This window comes from Notolepis coatsorum (genome assembly GCF_963971535.1).
Source record: "Notolepis coatsorum genome assembly, chromosome: 19".
Lineage (NCBI taxonomy): Eukaryota > Metazoa > Chordata > Actinopteri > Aulopiformes > Paralepididae > Notolepis > Notolepis coatsorum.
Window position 1 is genome coordinate 1,371,319 of NC_140183.1, and position 15,006 is coordinate 1,386,324.

The following is a 15,006-nucleotide window of genomic DNA, read 5'->3' on the forward strand; positions in this document are numbered from 1 at the left end:
TCCCTCTCAGCCTTCCTACTGTCTCAATAAAGAACCTTCTCTCCTGTGTCTCCTACTCTGTCTCCCTCTCAGCCTTCCTACTGTCTCAATAAAGAACCTTCTCTCCTGTGTCTCCCCTACTCTGTCTCCCTCTCAGCCTCCCTACTGTCTCAATAAAGAACCGTCTCTCCCGTGTCTCCCCTACTGTCTCCCTCTCAGCCTTCCTACTGTCTCAATAAAATCAAGATAACTATCGAGTAGAGTGTATTATTTTCTATAGCTAGGAAATCAATGCCTGGCAAACATAAATTATAACCATCAGAAATCACTTCATTTAGCCTCCTGTGGTGACGAGGCCTATTAGGACCATGGTTCACAGAGGAAGCATGTGCCGTTTGGTCCCGGAGCCACGAGCGGGAGATTTACAATAAAGTCCTCTCTGATAACTTAATGTGGTTATTATGTAAGGGGCCAGTGGACCACAGTTTAGTGAATCTGATTAAAGTAACATTTTTGTGGACTATGCGAATTATTATTACTATGGGAAACCATATAGAAGTACACCAGTAACTTAAAAAAATATGTTAGCTTGTGTGTTGTTATTATTATATAATTCAGTTGGTCTTAAGTCAACCAACATGTCGTTAATCGATTAGTTGGTTTAAAAATAAAAGTTGAGTTGTATCCTGAACAATAATACGTACTGTACATCTCTGATAATAACTAGATATACAGAAATCCCTCTTCATTTGTGTATGTGGGGAAAGTCAAGTTTTACAGATTTGTTGATGAAAACAACGAATATTAGGTCCTAGAATATTAGGGACTTTCTTTAGCCGAAGACGACCCTGGTGGGCGTAACACCGATTTGACTGATACTGATACACCACGTGTGTACTGTCTGTCAGTGTTGGACTATGACACATTTGTTTGATAGCACTACCTTTATAAAGTGCTTGTTCACCCACTCGTTTGATCCCTTACCTTCATCAGGTGCTTGTTCACCCATTTTGTGAAGGTCTTTTTCTGTACTCGATCCCGTTCATCTGCAAAAAACACAAAGACAACAGTCCGACGTCAGCTGTGGCCAGAGAAGAACATTCAAATATGTTGACGGAGACATTGGTTTTTGATACAAACAGAATAACACGTGTGCCAGGGAGGGATTCTCTGGGGGGCGGGGAGCGCTGTGAGCTCAGACAGCAAGGTATGCACAGCCTCTGAGATTTAATACAAAACCAATAATACTGAAGATAGCAAAGAGCTGTTTCAATAGGCTAGTGTGCTGCCAGGCAGCTTTCTACTGAACGCACAAGAGAGGAAATTGGTATCAATCTTGTCTGACCCTGCAGAAGATGGAAAGCACATTTCCCATCATGTTGGCATAATGTTCCTTTAAGACAAACAGACGTCATCACGGCCTGGATTAATTTTGATTTATTTCAGAACAGGCACTGCAGCGTAACCCGGAGCAGTTTTTGGGGCGTTTAGTGCCTTGCCCAAGGGCGCATTGGCACAGACGGTGTGTGTAGTGTAGATGTAATACACACTGTACAATCCCTTTAAAAAAAAGTGTATTTGGCCAGGCCGTCTTTTCATACAGAGCATCCCACCAATGGAACTCAATTCCTCAAACAATTAGAGTGTCCACATCATACCATTCATTCAAGTGCAGGGTTAGGGAATGGCTCATTGAAAACCAGAACTGTCAACACTGAGGTGTCTGTATGTGTGGATATGGTGCGTCTGTCTATGTCTGGGTCTCTTAATATGTCATGATGTGCTCTGTCCTTGTGTCCATGACTGTATTGTGACCTGTATCCCTATCGTATGTCTATGTGCTTTTGTTGTGTTTTTATTCTAATGTATTTATCTTGATTTTATTCTGTTTTTATTGCTAACCTTTTTTTACACAGGATTTTAGCCTGTACCTTCTGGCAGGGGGACTGCCAATGGAAATTAGCCTTTTGGCTAAAATTGGGTGCATTTACATCTGTAAAATGTTTTATTAATGTACACTGTCCCCCTTGAACAAATAAAGTAAACCTAAACCTAAACCTACAGCTGGAATACACGCTCCTGTCCTGTCATCGCTGGGATCAAACCGGGTCGGGCCGTCTCGACCTCTCTTCTAGGCCATCCTGTCGTATGAGTCACACGACTGCAGCAGAACACGATCGTAGTCATGTCTGGTGTTTGCACGCCAAGCGTATGAGTCAGGAGGACACATCAGAGCACATTCGCCCGTCAGGGAAGATATGCCCCCCATTGTCTCGGTGGAGAGCTTTGTGTGTGAAGACAGGTCTCTCACTGAGACATCACAGCAGGAGGCCCCTCAGGGCTCCTCCAGGTGAAGTATTACAGAGACCTGATGTGTGAAGATACTTAGGGTGACGCGCCATGAAAAACATTAGTCAGTACTCACAACTAACACAGATTCTAGAGCGGTGGGTGTTGTTTTTGGGCACAAGCTGCAGCGAGGTTTCAGCCTGATCGAGCCTGAAAGAACACACCCCGCCCGCCCGCCCGCCCGCCCACACAACAGGCCTGGACACGCCCAGCTAACGTTACCGGCAGCAGCGCTGTGGAGAGTCACACTGAGACACGCTGAACCAGCGGGGCGACGCCACTACTATTCATTGAGGAACATTTCCGGAAAGAAAAACTAGACATGGTTTTGTGTGTGTGTAGCTTTCCATTTCCAACCGTCTGTTCTGATCCAAACACGTGGTTTATTGGATTATCGATTATCCTTCGATATGAGTAATGTTAATATATATATATATATATATATATATATATATATATATATATATATATATATACTCTGTCAGGATCTATGGGTAACAGTACTGTATATTTGAATACCGTTTATGTCACAAATGTATCAGTACTAAATACCTATATGTCCCTATGCCATAAATGTCATGTATGTTATGTATGTCATAAATGTCAATATGAATTGAAAACGGGGGACCCTGATGTAAACAAGACGAACGTCTTTCTCTGGTCTGCATCCCCTTATTAACAAGTGTGTGTATTGAGCCGTACTGTATTGTACCCATTCTGCAATCTGTTAAATAAAGTTTTCATTCATTCATTAATGTGATGCACCTTAAAGCGACTCCTCGAGGGATGTCTTAACTTCACGACGATAGGAGGAATTGCCACGCCTATATTAAACATTTGTACTTTCCTCCCCCTCAAATAATTCAATGAAATAGATTAGGGTCTTTCAGCCATCTCATGCGATGCAATTCGACGATGTCATTGCATTGCACCTTCCCTATATTGAAAGCTCAATATAGGAAATGCATGATTTTTGCAGAATCACAACCTAAAAGTTAAATTCCTCAAAGAGAAGCAGGCTAGTCTCGCTCCTCGCTCCGCAATGGTGGAACGGACTTCCCACCACGGTCAGGACCACGGTCAGGACAGCTGAAACACTACGGTCAGGACCACGGTCAGGACAGCTGAAACACTACGGTCAGGACCACGGTCAGGACAGCTGAAACACTACGGTCAGGACCACGGTCAGGACAGCTGAAACACTACGGTCAGGACCACGGTCAGGACAGCTGAAACACTACGGTCAGGACCACGGTCAGGACAGCTGAAACACTACGGTCAGGACCACGGTCAGGACAGCTGAAACACTACGGTCAGGACCACGGTCAGGACAGCTGAAACATGCCCAATTGTCCGTCGGCGACTAAAAACACATTTCTTCAATCAATATCTGAAAATAAAAAAAATCAAGAAACGACTAACCTTTGTCTTTTACTATAAACTACCTTGCCTACAGTATATTACGACCTACTATGCTAATATGCACTCATGTCTGTAGCACTCAGGTTCAACACTGCTTGACAAACAATGTTACTTAGCTGCCAGAGTCGTACCCGTCCTGTTGTACAGAACCTGTAAGTCGCTTCTGATAAAAGCATCAGCTAAATGACTAAATGTAAAATTCTAGTGGAATTCCCCTCTAACATGTACTTTTACTGTGGTGCACATGTTCAGCATCCTATATGGTATATTGTACATGTTCAGCATCCCATATGGCATATATCACACATGTTCAGCATCCCATATGGCATATATCACACATGTTCAGCATCCTATATGGCTTATCACACATGTTCAGCATCCTATATGGAATATCACACATGTCATACAGAGGATGAAATCAAGTCAAACAATCTGAAAGGTCAGCGTGTGATCATGTCTCCCATTAACAGTCCCTCCAATGAATCCCTCCAGAAATGTCTTTCCAAGTGAACGCTGACACAGAGCCTTGGTTGCTATCGGTCTAACCAGGTAGTGAAAGGCTATAAGCCCTGTTTGGTTATCGGTCTAACCAGGTAGTGAAAGGCTATAAGCCCTGTTTGGTTATCGGTCTAACCAGGTAGTGAAAGGCTATAAGCCCTGTTTGGTTATCGGTCTAACCAGGTAGTGAAAGGCTATAAGCCCTGTTTGGTTATCGGTCTAACCAGGTAGTGAAAGGCTATACGCTCTGTTTGGTTATCGGTCTAACCAGGTAGTGAAAGGCTATAAGCCCTGTTTGGTTATCGGTCTAACCAGGTAGTGAAAGGCTATAAGCCCTGTTTGGTTATCGGTCTAACCAGGTAGTGAAAGGCTATAAGCCCTGTTTGGTTATCGGTCTAACCAGGTAGTGAAAGGCTATACGCTCTGTTTGGTTATCGGTCTAACCAGGTAGTGAAAGGCCATAAGCCCTGTTTGGTTATCGGTCTAACCAGGTAGTGAAAGGCTATAAGCCCTGTTTGGTTATCGGTCTAACCAGGTAGTGAAAGGCTATAAGCCCTGTTTGGTTATCGGTCTAACCAGGTAGTGAAAGGCTATAAGCCCTGTTTGGTTATCGGTCTAACCAGGTAGTGAAAGGCTATAAGCCCTGTTTGGTTATCGGTCTAACCAGGTAGTGAAAGGCTATAAGCTCTGTTTGGTTATCGGTCTAACCAGGTAGTGAAAGGCTATAAGCTCTGTTTGGTTATCGGTCTAACCAGGTAGTGAAAGGCTATAAGCCCTGTTTGGTTATCGGTCTAACCAGGTAGTGAAAGGCTATAAGCTCTGTTTGGTTATCGGTCTAACCAGGTAGTGAAAGGCTATAAGCTCTGTTTGGTTATCGGTCTAACCAGGTAGTGAAAGGCTATAATCTCTGTTTGGTTATCGGTCTAACCAGGTAGTGAAAGGCTATAAGCCCTGTTTGGTTATCGGTCTAACCAGGTAGTGAAAGGCTATAATCTCTGTTTGGTTATCGGTCTAACCAGGTAGTGAAAGGCTATAAGCTCTGTTTGGTTATCGGTCTAACCAGGTAGTGAAAGGCTATAAGCTCTGTTTGGTTATCGGTCTAACCAGGTAGTGAAAGGCTATACGCTCTGTTTGTTTATCGGTCTAACCAGGTAGTGAAAGGCTATACGCTCTGTTTGGTTATCGGTCTAACCAGGTAGTGAAAGGCCATAAGCCCTGTTTGGTTATCGGTCTAACCAGGTAGTGAAAGGCTATAAGCCCTGTTTGGTTATCGGTCTAACCAGGTAGTGAAAGGCTATAAGCCCTGTTTGGTTATCGGTCTAACCAGGTAGTGAAAGGCTATAAGCCCTGTTTGGTTATCGGTCTAACCAGGTAGTGAAAGGCTATAAGCCCTGTTTGGTTATCGGTCTAACCAGGTAGTGAAAGGCTATAAGCCCTGTTTGGTTATCGGTCTAACCAGGTAGTGAAAGGCTATAAGCTCTGTTTGGTTATCGGTCTAACCAGGTAGTGAAAGGCTATAAGCCCTGTTTGGTTATCGGTCTAACCAGGTAGTGAAAGGCTATAAGCCCTGTTTGGTTATCGGTCTAACCAGGTAGTGAAAAGCTATAAGCCCTGTTTGGTTATCGGTCTAACCAGGTAGTGAAAGGCTATACGCTCTGTTTGGTTATCGGTCTAACCAGGTAGTGAAAGGCCATAAGCCCTGTTTGGTTATCGGTCTAACCAGGTAGTGAAAGGCTATAAGCCCTGTTTGGTTATCGGTCTAACCAGGTAGTGAAAGGCTATAAGCCCTGTTTGGTTATCGGTCTAACCAGGTAGTGAAAGGCTATAAGCCCTGTTTGGTTATCGGTCTAACCAGGTAGTGAAAGGCTATAAGCCCTGTTTGGTTATCGGTCTAACCAGGTAGTGAAAGGCTATAAGCCCTGTTTGGTTATCGGTATAACCAGGTAGTGAAAGGCTATAAGCTCTGTTTGGTTATCGGTCTAACCAGGTAGTGAAAGGCTATAAGCCCTGTTTGGTTATCGGTCTAACCAGGTAGTGAAAGGCCATAAGCCCTGTTTGGTTATCGGTCTAACCCGGTAGTGAAAGGCCATAAGCCCTGTTTGGTTATCGGTCTAACCAGGTAGTGAAAGGCTATACGCCCTGTTTGGTTATCTGTCTAACCAGGTAGTGAAAGGCTATAAGCCCCGTTTGGTTATCAGTCTAACCAGGTAGTGAAAGGATATAAGCCCTGTTTGGTTATCAGTCTAACCAGGTAGTGAAAGGCTATAAGCTCCGTTTGGTTATCGGTCTAACCAGGGTGTGAAAGGCTATAAGCCCCGTTTGGTTATCAGTCTAACCAGGTAGTGAAAGGATATAAGCCCTGTTGGTTATCGGTCTAACCAGGTAGTGAAAGGCTATAAGCTCCGTTTGGTTATCGGTCTAACCAGGTAGTGAAAGGCTATACGCCCTGTTTGGTTATCGGTCTAACCAGGTAGTGAAAGGCTATAAGCCCTGTTTGGTTATCGGTCTAACCAGGTAGTGAAAGGCTATAAGCCCTGTTTGGTTATCGGTCTAACCAGGTAGTGAAAGGCTATAAGCCCTGTTTGGTTATCGGTCTAACCAGGTAGTGAAAGGCTATAAGCCATGTTTGGTTATCGGTCTAACCAGGTAGTGAAAAGCTATAAGCCCTGTTTGGTTATCGGTCTAACCAGGTAGTGAAAGGCTATAAGCCCTGTTTGGTTATCGGTCTAACCAGGTAGTGAAAGGCTATAATCTCTGTTTGGTTATCGGTCTAACCAGGTAGTGAAAGGCTATAATCTCTGTTTGGTTATCGGTCTAACCAGGTAGTGAAAGGCTATAAGCCCTGTTTGGTTATCGGTCTAACCAGGTAGTGAAAGGCTATAATCTCTGTTTGGTTATCGGTCTAACCAGGTAGTGAAAGGCTATAATCTCTGTTTGGTTATCGGTCTAACCAGGTAGTGAAAGGCTATAAGCCCTGTTTGGTTATCGGTCTAACCAGGTAGTGAAAGGCTATAATCTCTGTTTGGTTATCGGTCTAACCAGGTAGTGAAAGGCTATAATCTCTGTTTGGTTATCGGTCTAACCCGGTAGTGAAAGGCTATAAGCCCTGTTTGGTTATCGGTCTAACCAGGTAGTGAAAGGCTATAAGCCCTGTTTGGTTATCGGTCTAACCAGGTAGTGAAAGGCTATAATCTCTGTTTGGTTATCGGTCTAACCAGGTAGTGAAAGGCTATAAGCCCTGTTTGGTTATCGGTCTAACCAGGTAGTGAAAGGCTATAATCTCTGTTTGGTTATCGGTCTAACCAGGTAGTGAAAGGCTATAATCTCTGTTTGGTTATCGGTCTAACCAGGTAGTGAAAGGCTATAAGCCCTGTTTGGTTATCGGTCTAACCAGGTAGTGAAAGGCTATAATCTCTGTTTGGTTATCGGTCTAACCAGGTAGTGAAAGGCTATAAGCCCTGTTTGGTTATCGGTCTAACCAGGTAGTAAAAGGCTATAATCTCTGTTTGGTTATCGGTCTAACCAGGTAGTGAAAGGCTATAAGCCCTGTTTGGTTATCGGTCTAACCAGGTAGTGAAAGGCCATAAGCCCTGTTTGGTTATCGGTCTAACCAGGTAGTGAAAGGCTATAAGCCCTGTTTGGTTATCGGTCTAACCAGGTAGTGAAAGGCTATAAGCCCTGTTTGGTTATCGGTCTAACCAGGTAGTGAAAGGCTATAATCTCTGTTTGGTTATCGGTCTAACCAGGTAGTGAAAGGCTATAATCTCTGTTTGGTTATCGGTCTAACCAGGTAGTGAAAGGCTATAAGCCCTGTTTGGTTATCGGTCTAACCAGGTAGTGAAAGGCTATAATCTCTGTTTGGTTATCGGTCTAACCAGGTAGTGAAAGGCTATAAGCCCTGTTTGGTTATCGGTCTAACCAGGTAGTAAAAGGCTATAATCTCTGTTTGGTTATCGGTCTAACCAGGTAGTGAAAGGCTATAAGCCCTGTTTGGTTATCGGTCTAACCAGGTAGTGAAAGGCTATAAGCCCTGTTTGGTTATCGGTCTAACCAGGTAGTGAAAGGCTATAATCTCTGTTTGGTTATCGGTCTAACCAGGTAGTGAAAGGCTATAATCTCTGTTTGGTTATCGGTCTAACCAGGTAGTGAAAGGCTATAAGCCCTGTTTGGTTATCGGTCTAACCAGGTAGTGAAAGGCTATAATCTCTGTTTGGTTATCGGTCTAACCAGGTAGTGAAAGGCTATAAGCCCTGTTTGGTTATCGGTCTAACCAGGTAGTAAAAGGCTATAATCTCTGTTTGGTTATCGGTCTAACCAGGTAGTGAAAGGCTATAAGCCCTGTTTGGTTATCGGTCTAACCAGGTAGTGAAAGGCTATAAGCCCTGTTTGGTTATCGGTCTAACCAGGTAGTGAAAGGCGTTAAAAGACACACATTACAATCACAACCAAAGAGCCGAGGGCTGGGCAGTGATTCACTGCTTAACGTGATCAAATACACCCTGAGGCTACACTTCTTGTTTTCTCAGGAGGAGGGGCGGGCAACGGTGACTCCTTCAGCGATTGTTATGGAATCACGTCTCCATGGGAACCTCGGCTTGTGTACTAGAGCCCGATGGAACTTTGACCATCAATAAAACCCTAGTAGGGGAACCCTGATTTACTGCATGGCCTCTCTGTGTTTCTATTTCCTGCATGGGGGAGGGTGGGGGGGGGGGGGGGGAGGGGGGACTGGTGATTGGCTAACAACACTGGTACAAGATCCTAAAAGCCACAAAGGACAAAGGTGCTTTCCCTCTCGACGTGCACCTTTGACCGAGGGGTCATTTTAATGCCAGAACATTCCATCCATTCACAGGCGTGTTATTTAATATAGTGCTGTCGTGTCTCTCCGCGGTGGAACCCATTACTCAACTTCAGGTTCTCAAATGTCACTAAAACACAAACTGGTTTCACGACGAGGTCCAAAGAGAAGAAGAAGGGCCGAAACTATTTGAAATTCAACACTCTCTCTCTCTCCCTCCGGTCGGCTAGGATGAAGTGTTTGATCGGAGAGACAATGTCTGTCAGTTCAGACGCGCCGCTGCACCCGTTACACAACCGCCGCGGCAGCGCTGTAGCGCCGAAAAGACCAATCAAAGATGGCAAACAAGCGGTGGTCTCCGCTGCCCAGAGCCACCTCTTTGAAGGGAGGCATGCTGGGGGGGCAGGACAGGAGTCTCGTATAACACCAGGTAATCTAATAGGCCCTTCATACCTCACTCATCCCTGTTAAAAGAGAGATGGCACTTTGCTTTAGCTGCGTTTCGACCTAATATGGACTTCCTCAGGTATCTGCACTTGCTCACGTTTTTTTAAGTACACGTTGAAAAAGACAGGGAGAGACCCATTAATACTTATGTCTGGCGGTTAATCGCATCGCATTACCCTTTTTGACCCCGACTGCATCCCGTAAGCTTTTGACGTCCAGCCAGCGGCCGGAAGGTTTGTTTACGTTCCTGGTTAATCTGACATGCAGACCACGGATGCCCCCTGAAGGTCTTATGTCATTATTATATACAGAATGTGCTGAGCAACCAGTATACTAAGTGACGTCACACTTGCTACTCACGCTTGGTAGCAGTCATTAACAGAGGTCGTCTGAAGGAGCCGCCCAACAAAGATATTGTTGCATCAGATAACTACTTATTCACAAAGTGGATCGCCATTCAGCTGCGCTATTGAAGACTCCTGTGACTGATACGTACTTATGATTATTACTTCCCTAACCATTTCTCATGCATTTCTTCTTTATGACCGCAGCCCCCCCCCCCCCCCTACAGATGCATTTTGCTACGCATTTTTGTACGTGTTAATGTTGTGTGATTAATGCAAGAAAACCATGCAATTAATGTGTGTAACGAGATGTATTGACTGCCCTATTAATAATATACAATTATTCATTCAACATGTTAAGGGAAAATGACGCGTTGGTTGGTTGGTTTGCTCCCTCTTGGGGCACAGAGATGATTGACAGTAAACCATGTACGGGGGAGGGGCTGCGTGCGTCCTCTCTTACGGCACACATCACCACCATGATGACAAACCAAGAGTATCTTTAATCTCGTTTTAGAAACTTACTGGAAGTGAGAGGCTCTCCTTGGGATGATATAATAAGGAGAGTAATAACATTATGGTTATTCCATGAGAAGGCCACAACAACAATCAACACAGGTCTCTCTCAGCACAGTGTCTGTCGTCGGTATGTCTGACCGGTGGAATCTAACCAAACACACAGTCTCCACTGAAGCACATGAGAGGGGGTCATTATATCACAAGCTGGGCCGGTCACGCCACAAGTCATAGAACCTGAAAATGATCCAAACCTGAAATTATAGACCTCCAAAAAAAAAACTCCCTCCGTCCATGTGACGGGAACAGTTAACACCATACGGCGTCTGACACAGAGATAGACTGTAGAGAGAGATGCTCCCGCCATCTCTGCGAGGTAAGCGGCGTCAGCGCACTGGTACGGTACCTTTCCTGCCATCCATGGCCTTCAGCATCCCCTGATAGTGGCCCTCGTCTGACGGCACCCTGTCCCTGCCCCCCATGCTGTCAGAGGAGAGGGTCCTGTACTTCTGCTGCTGGGAGTTCATATTGCCACCGACGTGGTGTTCTCAGTGGATGTTTCACAAGCAGAATATAAAAAATTAAAAAATTAAAATCCTTGGTATGGCTTCATTCAAGTGTCTCCTGGTCCTCGGTTTGTCCCGTTAGCTGTGTCTCTCCGTGGGGAGACGGTCTGAGCAGGCAGTCCTCCCGCCGGGATCCAGTCAGTAATTCACAAACCTATGATTGCTCTCTCTCTCTCTCTCTCTCTCTCTCTCTCCCTCTCTCTCTCCCTCTCTCTCTCTCTCTCTCTCTCTCTCTCTCTCTCTCTCGCTCTCTCTCCCTCCCTCTCTCTCCCTCTCTCTCTCTCTCTCCCTCCCTCCTTCCTTCTTTCTACTTCTCTTTGGATTCGGCTCTGCACTTCTTTCCTTCCTTTTTTTCCTGTGGGCTAAACAGCCCGGGCCTGTCCTTGTGTGTGTGTGTGTGTGTGTGTGTGTGTGTGTGTGTGTGTGTGTGTGTGTGTGTGTGTGTGTGTGTGTGTGTGTGTGTGTGTGTGTGTGTGTGTGTGTGTGTTGTTTAGTGTCGGTGGGAACGGAGGGCATTGTGGGCAGGGTTAGGACACGCCCCCTTCTTCAGCTCCGTCACGGTGGTGTGTGTGTGTGTGTGTGTGTGTGTGTGTGTGTGTGTGTGTGTGTGTGTGTGTGTGTGTGTGTGTGTGTGTGTGTGTGTGTGTGTGTGGAGCAGGAAGGGGTGGGCAGGGAGGGACAAGGTGTGGTAGCCAGCCAGCGTGCCCTCTGGCTAGTAGACACACCACCTGCATAATGATCTCTCTCTCAGTTGCCTAACTCGTGCAAGACCACACACACACACACACACACACACACACACACACACACACACACACACACACACACACACACACACACACACACACACACACACACACACACACACACACACTTGTTGTGGCTACATCATTACTTATTCACAGCGTTTCTCTGTGGGAGTTACTGATTGATTGTGACAAAGAAAGGAGCAGGAGGAGGAGGAGAGGGAGGAAGAGGAGGGAGAGGGAGGAAGAGGAGGGAGAGGGGCTACAACGATGAAAACGGTGACCGGCTGACCTGATTGTGTGTGTGTGTGTGTGTGTGTGTGAGGAAGGTTTTATTAAAAGTGTGAATAGTCTCATCCCATATCGGTGGGATGGTTTCTTTTTTTTTTATCCACTTTTTTCTCCTTGTTTTTCTATTTTTCTCCCATCCCGATTTCGCCTCGCCAATTCTCCCTTCAATTCTCCCCTCCCCTGTCTCGAACATTGCTAGACCCTGCCTCCCACTGGTCGGCTGTAGTGAGGATAGAAGCCTTGCATCACAAGTCCCCTCCGGTACACGAGGAGGCAGCCGTCGCATCTTTTCACCTGTACAGCGCAAACTCTCAGTGGCGAGGAGTAACGCGTGGGAGGCTCACGCTGCCCCCGATACTTCCTGATTCTGCTGTACAGGCGCACCAACCGACCTGTAGGAGTCGCTGTCCACAACGTCCAATCCCCACCCACCGGCTTTCCCACCCTCTAACACTGCCAATTGTGTTAGTATGAACGACCAGCCAAGCCGGTAGCAACGCCGAGAGCTGGGCTCGAACCCAGCGTCTCCTGCGTTAGTGGCGAGCGCCTTGCCCACTGCGCCACTTAGCCGCCCATCGGTGGGATGGTTTCATGATCTAATGAGATTTAATAAAGATTGAATGAATACACAAGATACGCCAAGTGATTTGGGATCCCTGACCGGGTCGTTAACATCAGCGGCCGGGGGCCCAAGTGAATCTGTCAGCTAATTAGGCAACGGTGTCTTTGTTAATCCTGCATGCGATGAGTTGTTTTTATATATTTTAAATGAGCATCTCTCTTCGCCCCGCGGTATCTCCTGAACATGTGATGTAAAAATGCGTTCATTGTACACGCGACAAGACAGAAATGTGGGGGGAAGGCAATTTTTCAAGATAAATGGTCCGGTTGAAAATAATCATTCATCAGAAAGTGTGTGACTCTGGGGGAGAAGCCCTCACACCTCGACTCGACCACACGCTCTAGGAAAAGTGTGCTTTGCATTCCGGCTACAGGATTCTCACAAACAAACAACCGAGTGTACAGTGTCCCGCGAGCTCGGAGGTCATCTCCGCGTGCCATAAAGCACGATGGTTTACGACACTGGCTTTAGCTGCCAGAGAGACTCATTCAGCTCATTCAGCTCGTTCAGCTCATTCAGCTCATTCAGCGTGACCTCCGACCTACAGGGCCATTAGCAGCGTGGCTATGTGCTGACAGCTGAGCAAAGGCGCTGGGCGTGGCTGCACCTAAACCTCAACCCCGCGGCCACGGCAAGTGTGGATCTCCTTTCAACAACCTGTAGTGACACGAAGAACATGAGACAACTTAATGCACGCGCGTGCGTGTGTGTGTGTGCGTGCGTGCGTGCGTGCGTGTGTGTGTGTGAGTGCGCACACTTAATTTCCAGCCACGTTTGCAGATTTGCGGACACACCTATGTGTCTCAATACGATGTCTAGGCACGCTGAGGAATGAAGGAGTGGTGGACCGTGGCGTACGTCTGATCGGAGCCCAATAAGGAATGAAACGAGTGCCACGACACGGTTACACACCTCGGTCCAACCTAATACTAGTACATGATGAAGCAATGTCATTAGCACTAATCACTGCATCCTCCTCTGTGATGATACGTTGGGTTGGTCTTCTCTATCGGGAAGACAACATAGGTGTCATCATCAGAGTGCCGCTCGGTTGGAATCATGGACCCATAACGATCGGCTCACACTCAAGGTGCCACGAGTTCAGTGTGAAGTGTCTGCCTCTTGTTTTGACGCACCAGCGTCTATTATGGGATGATCTTCAACTCACTCTCAAAAGCAACACCTCACTATCTAACGGACCGTTTAAAAACACGACCACGAACCTCCCTAACTCAGTATGTCACTGTTTTTAATCTTAAAACATGATCACATTATGGCCTGATTTTTCTTTATTCTAACCTTGATTATAATATTGCACGACAGAATAGAATACATAATAATAGACTAGAATAATAAATATAATAGAATGGACTAGAAAGAATAGAATAGGAACATCTGGGTTAGAAAAGCTCACTCAAAAAGGTTCTCTTGAGCAAGGCACTCACTGTAACCCCCAACCCCCCTGCTCAGTGGTCAGACTGTGGTCGTACTGGGCAGCTCCCAGATGTGATCTTCGTGAGAGTGAAGAGGGGCATTGCGGAATAGGAGAAGCACGTTCAGCTAAATCCTCCCGCGATAACTCAAGTGAGTTAATAGAACAGGAGATGGTGGTCGACCACACGGGCACTAGAGCCTCTGCGTGTTGCCGTGGCGTCAGAACCCTGCCCACTGCGCACGTGGGAACAACCACGACGACCGTGGTACCTTCCTGAAGGCGACACACAAGACAGGCCTACAAAAAGAAAAGCTAAAATATGTCTTGTTTTTGTTTTTTCTTTCTCTGCAATGAATTGTGTTTTTGTTCCGTCTCTTATCACTTGAACGGTTCTTGCTTTTTATTTTTATATTTTATATTTTATTTCTGCTGTATGGAAAGCACTTTGTGAGTTCTCTCTGTGGAAAGTGCCGTATAAATAAACTTTACTTACTTACTTACAACCAGTCAGATCTCACGACAAGCTGGGGGGACACAACAGCAGGTCCCAGAAGCCCCACATGGGAACAGGCCAGGCAGCCTGATTGCTTTTACCAACGCGTTCGTGTTTCCGCGTCTCTGATTGGCCAGGTCATGTGACACGTACGCCCAATGGTGGGACCGCAAGTTTCTACACTGGTTAAGCTTAGGCAACTCTTTGGAAGTTGGTTAAGGTTAGAGTTTGTCTTCGAGCAGGGCGATAGAACACCAGCCCTGATTCCAAACTCTAACCTTAACCAACTGCGAAAGAGTCGCCTATAAGCTTAACCAGTGATAAACTAGGCGTTAGGTAGTTTGCAGGCTGTTCGACCCGGAAATAGGCGCAGAACTTGCCGTCCCACGATTGGCGCACATGTCACATGACCTGGCCAATCAGAGCGCAAAACGGGAACCCGGGAAACACGAACACGTTGGTAAAAGCATAGACGCGGCCAGGCAGGCTCGCAGGAC

General features: G+C 46.1%; 1 protein-coding gene across 11 annotated transcripts in view; it reads right to left on the reverse strand.

The window, feature by feature from the left end:
- Positions 1 to 15,006, reverse strand: part of LOC311246640 (plectin-like) — a gene marked incomplete at its 5' end in the record, with an annotated part of 146,553 nt that overhangs the window by 102,325 nt on the left and 29,222 nt on the right. For 7 of the 11 annotated variants that reach the window (XM_084336794.1, XM_084336793.1, XM_084336792.1 and 4 more), the window contains one exon: positions 964 to 1,025. In XM_084336794.1, the coding sequence (XP_084192920.1) occupies positions 964 to 1,025 (62 nt within the window). Of the gene's footprint in view, positions 1 to 963; positions 1,026 to 10,762; positions 11,109 to 15,006 lie in introns of those variants that run through there. The other 4 variants (XM_084336797.1, XM_084336796.1, XM_084336789.1 and 1 more) reach the window with 1 other exon arrangement.